Consider the following 18,998-nt stretch of genomic DNA (forward strand, 5'->3'; position numbering starts at 1 on the left):
TAATATATATAAAATATTATATATATATATATATAATACACACACATGCTGTTGAAACATTTTATTTTTTACCAAACAAGTCAGTGCAACTTATGCACAGTAGATATATTTACTTTGGACTGAACAAAAATATGCTCACAAAAAAACAGTAAACTGAAAAAGAAAATTTCAGAAAAATTATATAGAAAAAAAGAGGCAAGAAAAATAATTAGGCAGCATCTTGCTGCACAGCTGGATCTGGCCACGACGCCTCATCCACATCACAGGCAATATCTTCCCTTGCCAGGCATCGAGGGAAGAAGCGCCTAGAGTGCCTTATCCATCCCTGAATCGCACCCACATCAATCTCATCACATGCCTCTTCCATATCCTGCACAAGAGACATGCGCACAAAGGGCTGCCGGTCGTATACCTTCCACCGCCATGCTGAAAAGAACTCTTCTATGTGGTTCGGAAATGGTGAGTATGGTGGGAGGTATTGCACGAGAAATGGTGGGTGGTCAGCAAACCAGTTTTGGACTGGGGCTGCACAATGAAAGCTCACGTTGTCCCATACTACAATGTACTGGGTTCTTTGATGGTCTGCATCATTCATACACTCTGGTGGTATGAGACTGTTGTGGAGTCTGTCCAGAAATGTGAGAATATGGGCTTTGTTGTATGGTCCAAGGTTGGCATGACGATGGAGGACACCATGCGTATTGGAGATGGCAGCGCACATTGTGATGTTCCCACCACATTGGCTAGGAACATCTATAATGGCTCTGGCCAATGATGTTTCTCCCCCTTCTGCTCTTTGCTAGGTTGAACCCAGCCTCATCTATAAAGATGAACTCATGTGGGTTTGCATGAGCATCCATTTCCAGTACTCCCTGAAAACAAAGAACAAAAGCAGTCAATATGGTGTTATCCAGTACACTGGGAAACAATGTTGCGTGTAGTGTACTGCAGTGTACTTACATCTACATATGCTCGTCTGACCTCTTTGTTTCTTTTGAGAGTTTCTCTAACGGCACCTTATAAAGTTGTTTCATTCAGATTTGGTTTCGCTTGAGAATGCGAGCCAAAGTGGACAGACTGACTCGTTGAATGTTGTTGAATATGGTGTTGTCTTGGGTGATGTGGCTTTGAATTTCTCGTAATCTGATTTCATTATTTTCCAAAACCAAGTTTACAATGGCAGCTTCCTGTACCTAAGTGAACATTTGGCCCCTTCCTCCACCATGGTTGTGGCCCCTTCCTCCACCATGGTTGCATCTCTCAGTCCTTGAGAAAAACAAAACAAAAATATAGGGCTTGGACAATGCAGCCTAAAGATATTTCCCCCACAGTAGAGTAAATTCTACAAGACATTTGTGCAGTTAGTGTATGACATCAGCCATTCATGAAGTAAACAGGTGTCACCCAACTGATACACTATGACATGGGGTGTACTACATAGTGTGAAAGAAATGTTACATACCTGTACTCCAGTCTAAATGTCCGGATGACACAGGCGGCAGTAAAATGGCTCAAGTTGGGCTGCACTCTCTGTCCAGCCTCTCGCATTGGCAACCCATGGTTGATGACATGATCAACTAAGGTTGCTCTGATTTAATTTGAAAGTTGTCTTCTTTGGCCATAAACTCCTCTACCCCTACCTCTCATTCTCACCCTCCCTCTCATTCTCACCCTCCCTCTCTCATTCTCCCTCTCTCACCCCCCCCCCTCCCTTAGCTCATGTTGTCATTTTGAATGGCAGTGTTTTGAAATGGCAAACATGTGACTATGTCAGATTGTTGTCTTATGCAGAGAACCATGTGCAGTGCATTTAAAAAGTGCCATTTTGAATTGCAAAATGTCTGTAAAGCAGAAAATGTGTTTAGACTTTTGGAGACTTGAAGAGGTTTTGCTCTGTGTGTCAGTTTAAATATTTGTGCTGTGCATGTAATTTTAGTGTGTTAGCAATTGGAAAAAACTAATGTGGATGCTACCATGATTATGGATCATCTTGAATGAATTGTGAATAATGAGTGAGGAAGTTAGAGGCATGAATATCATAACCCCTCAAAAATTCTGACCTCTCCTGTTATTGTAATGTTGTATGTCTAACTTAAACACTCATCATTATTTGCGATTCATTCAGGATTAAATGTCATCATGGTAGCATCCACATTAATGTAGATGTGTTTAGAAACATTCTATTCTTATTTACAATAAAAGTGACTCTAAAATGACACTACATTTTGTGCTCAAAAGAAATGTATGGTAAATAATCTGAAACACAACCAAAAGAATCAGCAAATGCATCCAACAAAGTTGTAGTCACACATGCTTGATATAATCATTGGATGCTAGGAAACCCTAAAATTAAAGCTGACAGTCTGCACTTTAGCCTCTGTCATTGTATCAATTCAAATCCAAAGAGCTGGAGTACAGAGCCAAAACAACAAAAAATGTGTCACTGTCCCAATACTTTTGGAGCTCACTGTATATGGTGGACTTCCAAGTCCTTGCTCCGATCGGATTGGTGAAGCCGTTATGATGGAGCAGAACAACAATTGCTGCACCAGCCAGTGTCCTGGATTGCACCTCAAACAATTAGTGGCTTCCTCTTATCTAATTTCCTCCATATGCACTGATGTGAAAGTACTGGACAGGTGAAAACAAACACCTGGAATACAACCTTAATATTGTTGTCACTCAGCCGATAGCTTACATTGAAGTGTAAATGAAGAAGAGACAAATAGGGAAGCCATTTTAGACTTCAGATGCACCTCTGGGTTTTGGGGGGGGGGGGGGGTTAGCAAAAGAGGGGCAAACAATGAGGGTTGTCTCACAGCACAGTATAGTCTGCAGTTGCTGTAAAATTACTACATGTTGCTATTGGGTGACGCTTTGGGTCTGCCCTCAGGCTGGGATGCAATTTCTGATGTGTTTGGAAAGGTTTGGTTTCTTTAACCCTCTGAGGACATGGGGTTTTTAAGCACTTTCAGTCTTGCTGTGCCATTAGTATCCTTGAGTATCTCTAGTAGTGCAACTGGGTTGACATGAACATGATGAATCCACATTTGGGGCGGCAGGGTAGCCTAGTGGTTAGAGTGTTGGACTAGTAACCAGAAGGTTGTGAGTTCAAACCCCCGAGCTGACAAGGTACAAATCTGTCGTTCTGCCCCTGAACAGGCAGTTAACCCACTGTTCCCAGGCCGTCATTGAAACTAAGAATATGTTCTTAACTGACTTGCCTGGTTAAATAAAGGTAAAATAAATAAAATAAAAAATTTCATGTAGCCTGGTTATTGAGGAAATGCTGCTAATGTAATATTCTAAATGTTGAAATGTATAGACTGAGGTGTAACAGAAGTAGGGTTAATAGTACTTAGTTTTGACTCTACTTTAAGTCAGGCTCTCTTTCTATGACAGTAAATCCTAAATTGTTCAGTGAATGATTAAGTTTGTGTGCAAAATAATGTATCAAGCGCTGTGAAATATTACTCTGGTAGCCTTTTATAGCCGTGCTTTGTAGACACAGACAATGATAACCGGTGTAAGTGCTGCCAGAGTGCCTGAATCTAGTCTTGGACAGTTACACTACAACATTGAACGAGTTCCTCAAATTATTGGAAAGAGTAGATTTCTTGAGAGTAGCTATGGCCTCAGGTTTAAGCACCAGCCCAAATGTTGGATGGAACTGGGCCCATTTAAAGAGAGGCTTGAATGCATGTTTGCTTTGATGTATCTCTAGGCCCTTCAAAGTACTATTTTCACCCTGTGTAAGTTATCAAGGATTGTAATTGTTTTCTTTTATCTACATTTATTCATGCTTTTAGCCTACATTTATTTGCTTAAGTTTTCTGCTCTCTGAAGTCTCTGAAATTCCAGACCTATGTGGGGGGCAACCTGTCTGATTGGGGAGTCGACTCTCTGCCTTTTATTGGAATGTCAGCCTTTTTTACTTTAATCATTTGATCCCCTTAGTTCCCTTCAGATAAATTATCCCCCCACCCATACTGTATGTGATTGTTTTTTTTACATTCCCTCTCACCTGTTTCATTTCCCTATGGACTGTCGTTGTGTTTTCTGGGATGGCTATATGGTACCTGATTGCTGATACATTTTAATTAAATGTGATGGATGCCAATAAATACATTTTATTTCAGACACTGTCATTGATTTTGTCTCGATTACACAAGACGCACACATTAATACTCAGAGCTTACACTATAAGCAAATGGGTATGGATGGATCTTTTAGTTTTATTTTATCATTTGCGTCATCTATTTTTCTTTTGATCTTGACAAGCTCCCGTCACCATTCATCTGCATTCCGTGCTGGTTCCGCACCGGTAGAGCACCGCCGGTGTGGACAGGGCCATAAAACGAACCCACCCAGAGTCTGCAACCAACAAAATGAGTGACACAGATGGTGGCCAATCATGTCTGTGGAACAGTAGTCGTAAAAGATTTTATGATTGGCTGTTTGTGCTGTATATTATTTTTTCGCTTCCTGTTTCGTTCTCTTTCTTTCACGCGTCCTTACTGCGAGGTAATGGTTTTTCACCGGCTTGAGTCTTCATGTACTATTACACGTTAAAATGTTTTGCTATATTGGGTGAAAAATAAATTGTTAATTACAATAAACTACAGTACTATGGTAATATGGAAACATAATTATGAGTTATTCTTAGTTTATATTCTATTTTGTCTCTGCGGCCTCCTTGGCACTTTGATTAACGCCATGTGCCACCATTATTTCTGTTACATTTCAGCTGACGTTAGCTTGTTACTAATATACCGGTTCATCATAAAGCCACGTACATATACAAGTCGTAACTAGCAATAGAGATAAGGTATACTCTTGGTATAATGTCAGCTAACGTTAGATGCTAAAGAATCTTTTTTTTTTTTTTGCCTTGAAACAGCTAGCGTTATTGCTTGGAAGCTAGTGAGTGAATGACTGCCAGGTAGAAGGCTTTAGTTACTATGTTACTAGTTACTGATGGGTGTCATTGATTTTGAACCTGCTGCATGTCTAAAATCATGTTTTATTTTCCTTAGGTTAATATACTGTCTTTAAACCAGCTGTAAAAGCGATCCTTCGAAGCACTGCAAAGATGCCGAGGGAAGACAGGACCACGTGGAAGTCCAACTATTTTATGAAAATCATCGTAGGTTGACATAACACTTGACTTTGACAACAATGGTGCTTGGAAGTATAGACCCCCATCTTATGATTGGCCATTGACAAAGCAGGTTAAGTTACAGTGCAGCTTCTGCAGTACTGCTCTTGTTTCCCATGCAAACGTCAACTAGTTTCCTACCATCCCTGTCTGTCTGCATCCCACAGCCGACAGGGATGCTTGGTCTCAGACACGTGCACAGTAGTGAACTGGATAAATATTTTGCTAATACAATGGTAGAGGGTTTACATTTCCTCAAACTGAATTTAGAAAAGCTTTTTTGACTAACTTGCTACTCTTTGCAGCAACTGCTGGATGACTACCCCAAATGCTTCATTGTGGGTGCAGACAATGTGGGCTCGAAGCAGATGCAGGCCATTCGCCTCTCTCTGCGTGGGAAGGCTGTGGTGCTCATGGGTAAAAACACCATGATGCGCAAAGCCATCCGTGGCCACCTGGAGAACAACCCTGCCCTGGAGAAGTACGTTTTAAACTAACACATTTTGGTCTGAATGGCTAGGTGAAACATTTTTTAAATCTACCCTTTAAAAGTAAAATCGATTTAACTAGCCACTGATTGGCTATTGGCAAAGCAGAGTATGTTAAAGTGCAGCTTGTTCTGCTCTGTCGTTCCCCCTGCACAACTTGTTTCCTGCTATTCCGGTCTGTCTGCTTCCCATGGCTAACAGGGACACTTGGTCTCAGACACTTTTTCTCAGTCTTGCTATTTGTGTCATTTGCGGTTTTATGTGCAATGTTGACATTGTTGCTGTCTTCACAGGTTGCTGCCCCACATCAAAGGAAATGTGGGATTTGTCTTCACCAAGGAGGACCTGGCTGAGATCCGGGACATGCTGCTGGCCAACAAGGTTAATGTTCTTTCTGACCAGGTTCTTTCTGACCAGGCACTGATTGGGAACCGATAAATCATTAAGGGGGGGTGAGAAGGATTACTCGGGTTAAATTCTCAACTTGGGGGGGGGAACTGTATCCAAAATGCCACCCTATTTGCTTTTATAGAGTGCTACTTTTGACCAGGGCACTGTATAGGGTATAGGATGCCATTTGGAACACATACAATATTATTAAATAGTAATAAATGGTATAGCCATTGATGTAGAATCCCGTTTCAGGGTTCTGCTTAAAAGATTAAATAACGATGCAGGATAAGTTACAGTGCAGCTTGTTCAGTTCTGCTCTGTCGTTCCCCCTGCACACATTAACTAGTTTCCTACTTAGAACTGTCTGTCTTCATCCCACGGCTGACAGGGACGCTTGGTCTCAAACATAATTTCCTGTTGAATTGGCTCAGTCTCGTGGGATCCATGGACTCCACTCTTTTGTTTGAATCGGAGCCATAGCTGGATTGCCCCCTAACCTCAACCTCTGTCCCTCAGGTACCAGCTGCTGCACGTGCTGGCGCTATTGCCCCCTGTGATGTGACTGTGCCAGCCCAGAACACTGGGCTTGGTCCTGAGAAGACCTCATTCTTCCAGGCCCTGGGCATCACCACCAAGATCTCCAGAGGAACCATTGAAATCCTGGTAAGTGAGGCGACTGCAGTCTTAAGTCCTCAGGCAGTAGCTCAGCCAGTCTATGCTTAGTGGGCTCTACTTTAGACTAGTGGAATTACATTGTCATCCTCTAAATAAGAGGTGTTCTTCAGTGATGAGATGATGACGAGTCAGAACAGGACACAGTCTCACTGGGTCAGGGTCATGTTCTGTGTCTGGGTTCAGCTCCCCTGGGCAGTGTGTCATTTCAGTTGAAGACATTGAGGTATTTGTCTGAAGGGTTTCCTGATTTGATCAAGTATGTTGCTGGCTGGATAGGTAACTTTGAGCATGTTGCTAGGCTTTGTTGTGTTCCATGTGTCTAATACACAAGTACTGATTTGTGTAGGGTTGGTATTGTAATGTTTTCTTCTAAAGAAAACAATGGGGCGTTTCGGAAAATGAAATAAACTGTAGATGAAGTGTCTCATCCCTTCATTTCTCCCTACAGAGCGATGTGATGCTCATCAAGCCTGGAGACAAGGTGGGAGCCAGTGAGGCCACGCTGCTCAACATGTTGAACATCTCGCCCTTTTCCTTCGGTCTGCTCATCCAGCAGGTGTATGATAACGGTAGTGTCTATAGCCCTGAGGTGCTCGACATTACTGAGGATGCTTTGCACGCAAGGTTCCTGGAGGTGAGAAAGCGCATGCACACTGCCTTGTAAAGATACTTTGTGTCCATGACCCAAAATCAATTTATTATTATTGATGCCTTGAATAGTAAATGAAACTGACTAAAATGTAGTACTGTGTCCCATTAAGTCTTAATTAGTTTCCCCTTCCTCCTTAGTCTTGTCTCAATATTTTATGTTCTGAAAACAAGTGAAAATGATCCATTGAAAAGGATCGACACTAGCTGTCAAGTTCAGGAACGTATTCTCTTAGTGTTTGAGGAAGCAGGATAAGTTACAGTGCAACTTGTTCAGTGCTGCCTTGTCGTTCCCCCTGCACACATCAACTAGTTTCCTACTATCCCTGTCTGTCTGCATCCCACAGCTGACAGGGACGCTTGGTTTCAGACACAAATTTAGCTAATATGTATTGAAACAGTCAGACTTGAGTGAAGTGCTGAAAGTCGCGGTCATGCCTGTCCTGGCCACAACTTGTCCTCTTTCAGGGTGTGAGGAACATCGCCAGTGTGTGTCTGGAGATCGGATACCCGACTCTGGCCTCCATCCCCCACACCATCATCAACGGCTACAAGAGAGTCCTGGCTGTTGCCGTGGAGACTGACTACTCCTTCCCCTTGGCAGACAAGGTATGGCATCCCACCCACATTTTGACCACATGAATTTGAAATGGATGACTGATCAAATGCTGGCCCAGTCCACAAACAAGCCCTAGCCCTCAGGATGTTGCTGTAAGTCTGAAAGAATTTATAAGTAATATGGTTGTGGTTTCACCTTGCCCTCTAGGTTAGGAATGTTCACCACATCACTTATGCCTGTCAAATCCTTGATTGTAACATCTACATAGGGATAGGGGGCCACAGTTTGATTCTTGATTAGGCCACAATTGCGTGTCCCAGCTGCAGGATAAGTTACAGTGCAGCTTGTTCAGTACTGCTCTGTCGTTCCCCCTGCACACATCAACCTGTCTGTCTGCATCCCACAGCAGGCAGGGATGCTTGGTCTCAGACACCAGGTCATCCATTGGCACGTTATCTCCATAGATTTCTACATTTGAGTTAAAATTGCTTCTCTACCCCCTCTTTTCCCAGGTGAAGGCTTACCTGGCTGACCCCACTGCCTTCGCGGTTGCTGCTCCTGTGGCTGTGGCTGAGACTGCCGCTGCCCCAGCCGCCGCTAAGGAGGAGGCCAAGGAGGAGTCTGAGGAGGGCTCGGACGACGACATGGGCTTTGGCCTATTCGACTAGAAGGCGGCCAACACTACTCTTATGGTTGCTGACCCAATTCATGATCATTGAATGTAATAAAAAACCTCCAGAAAATCAAACCACTTTTTGTGTTCATTTTTTAGCCAAGTGGCTGAGTGTAAAGTCATGTTTGGGCCACAACCTAATTGGTATGGAACACGTGAATGAGGTTCTCGTCAGGTCAGACTGTTCAATATGCGGTAAAAGAAAAACATCAAACCCTACCTGTTCAGAGTATCCTGACCCGAAAGGCAGGGAGGTTTGTAACCTGTGACAAAGCAAAGATCGAGTTTTCAAAATTCCTGAAAATATGTAAGCTACCCAAGAATATAGATGTCGATGAGTAAAGAAATTAAACATGCCATTGGGTAGACTAGCAAGGATTATGCAGAGGATTAATGAATTTCAGAAACGAGACTAGTTAACCTCAGTCGTACATGTGTGTATCATGCTTTTATTTGAACTGCTAGCCCCTTGGTTTCTCCATCAGCCAGTGATATATCTAGGGTTGCTTGAAAGGGTAAGAGATGTTGAGGAAGGAGTAGATTCAGTTGTAAGTGAACACAATATACTTTCTTTATATTCGCAGATGGACCAAAGGACCCTAAAACAAGGTCAGGTGTAGCTTTTAGTGTTCCTCAGTTTAAGGTGGCAGTGACAGCAATGGATAATTTCTCTGTTTACTTAATGGAGTTGTTGGCCATATTAGTGTGTGGAGGAGGTGAGGCCAGCCCAAATAGTAGATGGCTTGGTCTCCTGTGCTGCATTGATGAGTTTTAATTAATTTGTCTCAGCAGACCGGATGTATTGTGCAGTGCATGTATAGGGTGAAACGGATGGTGGTATTTGTGATGTTCCTCTGGGTGCCAGCTCATGTGGGAGTAGAGTGGAAGGAGGTGGATGTTATCCCCAAGCAGGCTCTTAAACATCCTAATGTTGATGGAATTGTCAATTAGTAAAGCAGAAGCCAAGGGGTTAATAAGAACAGTAAACATATCAAACTGGGAGGTGTGATCATTATCAGAAGATGGAGACAGTGGAACATGTTCTATTTCAGTTTCAGAAATATGGGAGGGAAAGGGAGCAATTATTATATTTGAGGAGTAATGGGGTCAAAGAGCCAGGATTAAGTTAACTGCTTCAGAAATCTTCAGGGGGTGGAGCATTTCATTTCCTTAGGGAGGACCGAAAGGTTGCGAGTTTTCAAAGGTAAAAATCTGTCCTTTTGCCCCTGAACAAGGCAGTTAACCCACTGTTCCTAGGCCGTCATTGAAAATAAGAAATTGTTCTTAACTGACTTGCCTAGTTAAATAAAGGAAAAATAAATGATAATATTGGGTAGGATTTAGACCTTCACTGTCTCTGTTCCACACTTCAGTCCATTTGGTGGTGATAATGCACCGTAAAGTTGGTAGCCAACCACCATATAAACGCCACAGAAGGAAAAAGACGAGTGGCAGCGTACTCATTGAAGCGTTCAGTCTGTGCGGAAGTACTACCCGAAGAAGCAAGCTGAAAGGAAAACGTCCACTATGGCTGAGGTAAATTACATTGATAGTTTTAACTGTATTTAGGCATTGACAACTAAGCCGTGTCTAACTAATTGAATATACATTTCACAATTTGCTGGCTGCCTGTACTGTGGTGCTTGGTTTACTAGCCAAACAAGATGTCAAAAAATATGGCTAACGTTAGCTAGCCCAATGTCCAGACTGAGCCTTCTGTGTAGCTAGCTAGATAGCTTTTAAGGTTAACTTAACTAGGCTAATGATGGACACACATGATCCCATGATATTTATTCAATTCATGCTTTCAGGCGCACAACTTGCAGGACCTACAACATCAAGCAGTCGTCGCCTCCAAAGTGTATGTCCAGAGGGACTACAACTCGGGTACAATCTGCAGGTTCCAGACCAAGTTCCCCTCTGAGCTGGAGTCTAGGGTAAGAGACCATACACACTTCTTACGTTCTTTAAAATGTATTTATTTATTTTTTCTCAAGAATATATATATATATATAATATTTATTTTAAATTGCAACACTAACAATATTACACATCAATACAGGGACATTCCTGTGAATACAGGAACCCCCCAAAAAAACAATTTATATTTCAGGACATCATATGTGACAAGGCAATGAGACATTAACAGACATTTAGAGACATGACTTTTAATAATGTTTAAGTTTCACAACTTTGAGGGATTTATAAAACTGTAACAGTTCAATGGGCTTTTTTTTTTTTTTTTTTTTTTTACAAAATAAGGGATGTTTCAGCTCATTTACATTTGTGAATATGTTATATGGCCACAAGAATAATAATATTAATAAAATAGTTATGATTGGAATTGCAAGGATAAGCATAATGCAAAGAAAATATTTTAAAATGAGGTTCTTTAACTTTTGACCATAGCATGAGAAGGTTACTTCCATAGCAATATATTGAATTATAATCACCAAAAATTACCTAATTAACTCCCAATTGTATCCACTTATTGTTGGATTTTTTTAATCCATAAGATTCAAGTTATTATTTTGAAAACTTGGAAAAGAGGGAACAACCTCATTAATATAAGTGTTCTTAATAAGTCCAAGTAAATTAAGTGGAATTGCTTTGCAAACCTTCATATATTCTCTCTGAGTCATATTAACCTGAAATTTACCAACAAACTCAAACTGCAAAAACTCCCCAGTTGTTGTCTACCAAATCACATTCAACATGAATACCCTTGTCAAACCAAAGGCATTTGAAAATTGATTTCCTATTCATTTTAATAACACTTATTGCAAATCAATGTTTTGTGGGGGGCAAATGTTCCTGAAAAATTGAATTTGCTGGTGAAACTTCACAATCACATTTCATTAGGAATTCAAGTCTACCAAGTTTAATAAACAGATTGTTAGGGATATGATACCACTGAGGTAGGGCTAGACAATTTCAACCATTTAATTCTAAAAGCACCCACTAATAACAATCAATAGCTTGTAAACCTCCACGATCATAGTCTTTCACTAATTGTAGAAGGAAGTAAAAGGGACTGACTTGTGTTGTTTACCTTTATGTAAATATTTCTGGATAAACCATCTGTCTTGGACAAAAGAATACGACCCAAATTTAAGATCACATTGCAGCCACTGACTTAATGAAACTCATGGCATTAATCCTGTTATCGATGTGTAAAGATTCTTTATCTGATACATTTTTAGTGAAAACAATTCCTAAATATTTAACTTCCCTTTTAACCGGTATGGAGGCAGTGTTGACGGAGTCACAGCAACAAAAAATAACCCTTTTTAAATTCTCAGATTTGTTAAGAAAAACAGTTAGTAAATCTGTGGCTAAAATAAACAAGATGGGATATTGAGCAACACTGTCTAATTCTTCTGGCAATAGAGAAACAAGGGGATGTGCCATTACTCATACCCACCGAACTGCTAATATCACCCTTATCACTTTACAGAGATTCTCCCCAAACCCAAAAGTAGAGAGTTTTAAATAAAAAAAGTTGTGTTCTAAGGTGTCAAAAGCTTTAAAAAAAATAATCTAAAAACAATATAAAGCCATCATCAAATCTAAAACCAATCGTATATGGTTATGGATACTCCTTCCTTTAATGAAGGCTGATTTGAGTTTCACTGATTTTTATATCATCAAGGCCATAGACATGGGCTAGTAACCTCCATCTTGTTGTTGGCAACTGACTAAGTCTCCAATTGTCCAGGTAAAGAGTCCTTCTTTGGTTTGGGTATAAGAACTATTAGTCCCTGTCTCAAAGGAGGTAAGATAGCATTAGCAATACCCACTTTGTAGACAAAGCAATAACTCTCTAATATCAGGCCAAAAATGTAGCTAGGAGTCAGGCTATCCGGTCCAGGAGATTTACCTATAGGCATTTGTTTAATGGCTTGGTCCAACTCCAATAATATCTATATCAGAATCACAAAATGTCTTAACTCTATTTAGCCTATAGAAAGGTTTATTATATATATATAATAATAATATATCCCATTTAGCAGACGCTTTTGTCCAAAGCGACTTACAAGTCGGCTGGGGCCACTACTTTTACATATGGGTGGCCCCAGCGGGAATCGAACCCACGACGCTTGGCGTTGCAAGCGCCATGCTCTACCGACTGAGCCACACAGGACTTATTAACTGAATCAAAAAAGGAATCCAAGTCGCCTTCTGAAAGATGTGATTGATATAGTGAACTGTAGAGTATTTTTCTTATTAATCACTTCAAGATCATCAGATATATTGTCACTTACATAAATGGATGTAATACTATGCCTAGTCTGCCTACTGTTCTCCAAATTAAAGAAATAAGATGTTTTTTTTCTTCACCTTTTTCAATCCATTTGGCTTTTGAACGGATAAAGGCACCCTGTGCCTTATCGTTGTATATGTCGTTCACATGGGCATTTAGCAAGCTCTGCTTTTCATCTTGATTTAAATCAAGTTTATTGCTTAACCTGTTAACAACAATAATATCCATCTGCTTGGATAATCTTTTCTAAGCTAGCATTTTACCAGTGGTGATGGCATGACATCAAATTCTGAATTTAATCATTTCCCATTTGTTAGTAGAAGAGAGAGCATAGCAGAGGCAGGTCTCTCTGATAAGAGTTTTAGTCTATAAACAAAATGACTTTTCTTTAAAAGAAAAGGGTTACATTTCCAGTATGCTTTAGTAAATATCTTGTCATTATCAAAAGGAAAGAATAATGAAACAATGGTGTGTCAGAGGAGCTGAGGAAATACAAGATTCATAAGATTGGAAAATAGCAACCAACAATCAATTCTAGATTTTAATTGTCTATCGCTAGTTGTAGAGTTGAACCAAGAAAATTGTTTTTAAGTTTGATTCTGTGAACGCCAAATATCTGAAAGGAGCATCAAGAGCAACATTATAATCATCTCAAAATGTTATCTGTAAAATATTTGTTTTTCAACTCAATTAAGACTTTACTAATAGATGTTAAACAATTTTTGGCAGTATGTAATAACCATAAATATTTACCTATATGTAACGTGATTTCTAAAACTGTCCAAATTTTAAGTCCGCATCTGAGGAATGTGTCTCTTGAAATAAAAAAAGCAATTGGACTTTAATGAATCTTTTACAAAAACAAAAAATTGCCTTGTGTTTTTAAGCTGTTCTGTAAACCCCTGGTATGCAAGGATAAAAATGAAAGAGAAATAGAGTTGTCTAGAATAAACAAGGACCCTGAATAATATAAAGGTAGCATAAGTTTTCAAATTCTTCACCCCCAAAACCAATTCTTTCTTTGGCCGCCTCTCCTTCCAGTTCTCTGCTGCCAATGACTGGAACGAACTACAAAAAGCACTGAAACTGGAAACACTTATCTCCCTCACTAGCTGTCAGAGCAGCTCACAGATTACTGCACCTGTACATAGCCACCTATATTTTAGCCCAAACAACTACCTCTTTCCCTACTGTATTTAATTTATTTATTTTGCTCCTTTGCACCCCATTATTTTTATTTCTACTTTGCACATTCTTCCATTGCAAATCTACCATTCCAGTGTTTTACTTGCTATATTGTATTTACTTTGCCACCATGGCTTTTTTTTGCCTTTACCTCCCTTATCTCACCTCATTTGCTCACATCGTATATAGACTTGTTTATACTGTATTATTGACTGTATGTTTGTTTTGCTCCATGTGTAACTCTGTGTCGTTGTATGTGTTAAACTGCTTTCCTTTATCTTGGCCAGGTCACAATTGTAAATGAGAACTTGTTCTCAACTTGCCTACCTGGTTAAATAAAGGTGAAATAAATAAATAAAAATTCTTGACGAACAGTAACGACCATAAAAAGGAAAATAAATGGATAGATTGTGTAATAGCACATATTATATTAATAGATTAGATCTTCAATTGAACTCTCAAACTTAATAAATATGTCGCTGAAAGCTAATCAAGCCATATGAAAAATAAATGGATATTTACTTACATAATATCGATCTTCAAACACAATGAATAAAAACGGATATCTTAGTGAGCCATCAAATGAGAAACAAAAACCACAGTGTGCTTACGTTGGTTAATGTTCACATCCAAAACTCACCACTACGAACAGTATGGCCCTATGCAATATCACATATATGCGGTGTTCAGATAAACGATTGCATGAATAAACTTACCAGTTGAAACGGTATATGGTTTCATTAGCCTACTACTGTACAAGCAGGCCAACTCGTAAAGCAAAATCAGTCAGTCACTTAGCTCCACCCTGTGGCCGTCAATGACAGTAAGGCCCCCCCCCCCCGCGTCTTGCCTCATCCACTTGTGGCCACAGCTTCGAAAAGGCATCCCTGTCGCGCTTGCTCAAATCTTCTGCAAAGCGAATGCCCATCTCCTTGCAGATCGGCGTAAGTTTGGCAGCTCTCCACACCTCGACTCCCACGTTCCTCAACGCAAACATAATGATGACCTGTCTGTGTCTTCTCCTTTCTCTTATCTCCGAGATGGTGTACCCTGAACATCACGGTAGATGTTGTATCGGGGATATGGAACAAACCTTCCCAATAATGTCAATCACAATTCCTCTGATATTCTCACCTTCAGTCTCAGCCCTCATCGGCACTTGTATCGATCCTGTTCAGCACTGGCTGTGCGCAGCTCCTTGTTTTCTTTTGTCAGGGCATCAACTTTATTTTTCAACAGTTTTGCATCATCTGGTAATATGACTGCCTGCTGCATTAAACTCTGTAGTTTTGGAAACGTTTGCAATTGGGAGGGTATTTTTATGAAACCTCTCAAAGCCATTAAGCCGATCTTGTTCGTCAAATTTCTTGTTTAAACCCTGGATTGCCTCGAAGATGTTATCATTGGTGATAGGTCGGGATGGTTGAGCCTGCCCAGGGTCACTTTCTCGTAGTCTCTTCAGGTTGGAGGGTTTTGAAGGGGTTATTTGGACACCTGTACCGAAGACTAATTCCTCCGACCTCTGTACCGTTACTTCTGGGGTAGTTTCAAAATATTCCATATAGTTGATAGGATCTACCTCATTTACGACAGCTCCCTCTACATTTTGCTAGCTTCCATCTCCGCTAATGTTACAATACTAGCTAGCTAGGCTTGGCTGAACTTGCTTGACGTATAATAAAGTGATTCAGTAAACCATCAAACTAATAAAAAAATGCAAAAAAGACAGCAACAATGTTTTAACTGTAATCCTCATCAAACTCAAATTAGGGCTTGAATTCAATTTTAAAGTTCAGGAGCTCAGTTTAAAGCGACCACTCACTCCGCCATCTTGTCCCCGGCCGTCGACCACACACACAGCTACGAAGCAGACCGCTGTTCAAATAGAATTGTCATACATTCCTTCAGTTTGTGTGGTCAGTGTACTTTTCCATTATTGCTCAGTGACTTTGGTCGTGCAGAGCTCTTACTGAAGGGTCGATGGGCATACTTTTTTTCAGGTTGACAGGCAACAGTTTGAGGAGACGATGCAGACGCTCAACAACCTCTATGCTGAGGCTGAGAAAATTGGTGGCAAGTCTTACCTGGAGGGCTGCTTGGCCTGCATGACCGCCTACATGATCTTCCTCTGTATGGAGACCCATTATGAGAAAGTAGGTCCCTCAATCTTCTCCATAGAAGCATGCAGGCCAAGGGTTAGTCCTTGTGGGCCAGGGTCTAAAGTAGTGCACAAACTATATTGGGAATATGTTGTCATTTGGGACTGAACCTATGTTTTATGACGTGGCCATATTAGGTGTATTTATTTTTTAGGCCAAGCCATGAATTGGTGAAAGGGCTTACTTTCTTTGTCTCTAGGTATTGAAGAAGATCGCTAGGTTCATCAAGGAGCAGAATGAGAAGATCTACGCTCCTCTGGGACTGCTGCTTACGGACCCAATAGAGAGAGGTCTCAGGGTTGTATCCTTTACTGTCCCTGAGGCTCACACTAACAAAGGTTACTTCCCAAATGCCACCACAATCCCTTTATATTTTCCTTGGGCTCTGGTTAAAAGTAGTGCACTGTAAAAGGAGTAGGATGCCATTTGGGATGCATAGCTAGACCTTTCTTGTGTAACTGTCTTGCATTTCTTGCTGGATCCCAGCTTCCTTAACTAACCCCTCCCCAGGTTGAAATCACTATCTTTGAGGATCGAAGCATTGGCTCCGGAAGATAAACCACACCAAAGGTGAGTGTTTTCTCTGACATTCACCTCATTTAAATAAGATGTTATCTCATCCTGTTAACTCTAACAGGGGATACCAATGGAAATAAGTTTCATAGCAACCTCACAAGAGCTTAGTGTCTAAATAACTAGAAAGAATAGAATAATATTGACTTGGAGATACGGTCAAATGATATGTCTGGACTTACATTCCCTATGGTTAATGAGCAGCAATGTTCAGATAAGCAATGTTATTTGACAATTCCACTGCTCCCTGCCTCCAGCTGTCAGGACTACCTTCACACTATTGTTAATTTGAAGTGTTTTTGTTTTTGCTCTTATGCAGGATGGCCTATTTCACCTGGTGCTTCCCAATTGTCTCACCACACCATCAATGATTCCTTATGGATGTAGATATAATTGTTGTTATTTATTTTGCATACGAGATGGGAAATGTGCTAGTAGCCTATATTCCAGAGAGACCAACACTCCCTGTTTTTACATGTTTATTGAGATGATTCATTTTAATGTGAAAAGTCTTATTCTAGTTAAGCAAGACCACACCTTTAGTATGAAGGGTGCCATTTTGTTTTATATTGCCATTTTTTTAACCCTTACTCGTAATTAAAGGTGCACTGTGTAATAGGTCAATGCAAATAGCCCTTAAAGGTATATTTCACCCACAGTTTTTAAACCTGTGTTTTAAAATATCCTCACTGCTTCACCAAAATGTACATAATTAGTCAAATGGTTCCTTATCTTGACAGTAGTCTATGGGCCAGGAGAAACTGTAATCCGCCACAATTCAGATGTTTACTTTAGCAAATACAATGAGAGGGAATGGGGCAGTGCTAGCATGTTCCAAACTCATGGATTCTCGTTCCTGGAGTTTACAAACGATAACGATGTACAGTAACATAGCACATTTTCTGAGTTATGGTTTGCTACTTCAGGTACTTCTAAGTTGTACTTCTCAAAAACCAACTATAAGCTTTTGCTAAAATGTTGCTGCTCCTTTTGTATGTATACTGGACAAAAATATAAATGCAACTATTTCAACGAAATTACTGAGTTACAATTCATATAATGAAATCAGTCAATTGAAATAAAATAATTAGGCCCTAATCTATGGTTTTCACATGACTGGGCAGGGGCGCATCCATGGGTGGGCCTGAGAGGGCATAGGCCCACCCACTGGGGAGCCAAGCCCAGCCAATCAGAATTAGTTTTTCTCCACAAAATGGCTTTATAACAGAATATTTCTCAGTTTCATCAGCTGTCCGGGTGGCTGGTCTCAGACGATCCCGTAGGTGAAGAAGCCGGATGTGGAGGGCCTCGGCTGGCGTGGTTACATGTTGTGAGGTCGGTTGGACGTACTGCCAAATTCTTCAAACAATGTTGGAGGCGGCTTATGGTAGAGGAATGAACATTAACTTATTTGGCATAACTTTGGTGTAAATTCCTGCAGTCAGCATGCCAATTGAGACATTGGTGGCATTGTTTTGACAATATTTTGGTGGCCTTTTATTGACCCCAGCACAAGGTGCACCTGTGTAATGATCATGCCGTTTAATCAGTGTCTTGATATGTCACAAGTGTCAGGTGGCTGGATTAACTTGGCAAAGGAGAAATGCTCACTAACAGGGATGTAAACAAATGTGTGCACAAAATTAGAAATGTTTTTGTGTATGGATCTTTTATTTCAGCTCATGAAACATGGAACCAACACTTTACATGTTGCGTTTATAATTTTGTTCAGTATAATTGTCAGAAGATAACATATTGATTTGGTGTGTGTGTACTTTTGATCACCTTATAGGCTATTTGATGTGAACTTGTTTCGTATGCAGCGTTGTGTGGGTTTGTATTATGGTTTCTGTTCTATAGTGACAGTTCACCAGTGTTTTAAGCACACAGGTTGCCTGTTATTGCCAATAAGAATCAAGTTTTCACATTAGCTAGTTTTATTTTATTTAGCTTGACTAAATGTGAATTGACAGGAATTGTGACTCCAACCCTGACTGTGGCTCAACATAATTATGGAGTTTCTAGACTTCCCCCTATCCTTGATATTGTCCAATATGTGTAAATAATTATTGACCGCAAATCCACCACAGAAATGCTTGAGCATGCGTTGAATCCCAAGACAGGAATTAAAAGCCAATCTATTGTTTGTTCTTGTTATTATATGTAGTGTAATGTGTATCTACAAATAAACTATTTTCTTGAATAATCTGTGAAGCCAAACTC

General features: G+C 40.3%; 2 protein-coding genes, 1 non-coding gene and 1 pseudogene across 4 annotated transcripts; all 4 read left to right on the forward strand.

Annotated features, from left to right (window-relative positions):
- Positions 1-4,468: 4,468 nt before the first annotated feature.
- LOC135541768 (large ribosomal subunit protein uL10) lies at positions 4,469-8,669 on the forward strand. The gene is made up of 8 exons (XM_064968127.1): positions 4,469-4,524; positions 5,037-5,146; positions 5,464-5,639; positions 5,940-6,027; positions 6,556-6,702; positions 7,163-7,348; positions 7,831-7,971; positions 8,434-8,669. Exons 2-8 carry the CDS (start codon positions 5,093-5,095, stop codon positions 8,587-8,589), a joined length of 948 nt encoding a protein of 315 aa, XP_064824199.1. The 5' UTR covers positions 4,469-4,524; positions 5,037-5,092; the 3' UTR covers positions 8,590-8,669.
- On the forward strand, positions 6,819-6,952 carry LOC135542825 (small nucleolar RNA SNORD15; annotated as a pseudogene).
- Positions 7,608-7,736, forward strand: LOC135542826 (small nucleolar RNA SNORA63). Its single transcript, XR_010456144.1, has one exon. It is a non-coding gene; the product is annotated as a small nucleolar RNA SNORA63 (small nucleolar RNA).
- Positions 8,670-9,719: 1,050 nt separating the features above from the next.
- On the forward strand, positions 9,720-18,981 carry LOC135541772 (golgin subfamily A member 7-like). 2 transcript variants are annotated; one of them, XM_064968132.1, is made up of 6 exons: positions 9,720-10,130; positions 10,406-10,531; positions 16,044-16,196; positions 16,402-16,503; positions 16,713-16,772; positions 18,016-18,981. In XM_064968132.1, the coding sequence occupies exons 1-5, from the start codon at positions 10,122-10,124 to the stop codon at positions 16,758-16,760; spliced, it is 438 nt and encodes a 145-aa protein (XP_064824204.1). In that variant the 5' UTR covers positions 9,720-10,121; the 3' UTR covers positions 16,761-16,772; positions 18,016-18,981. The 2 variants fall into 2 exon arrangements, with proteins under 2 accessions (XP_064824204.1, XP_064824203.1); XM_064968131.1 differs by having other exon boundaries at positions 9,722-10,130; positions 17,095-18,981.
- Positions 18,982-18,998: the final 17 nt, after the last annotated feature.

This window comes from Oncorhynchus masou, chromosome 6 (assembly GCF_036934945.1).
Source record: "Oncorhynchus masou masou isolate Uvic2021 chromosome 6, UVic_Omas_1.1, whole genome shotgun sequence".
In the NCBI taxonomy this organism is placed as follows: Eukaryota; Metazoa; Chordata; class Actinopteri; order Salmoniformes; family Salmonidae; genus Oncorhynchus; species Oncorhynchus masou.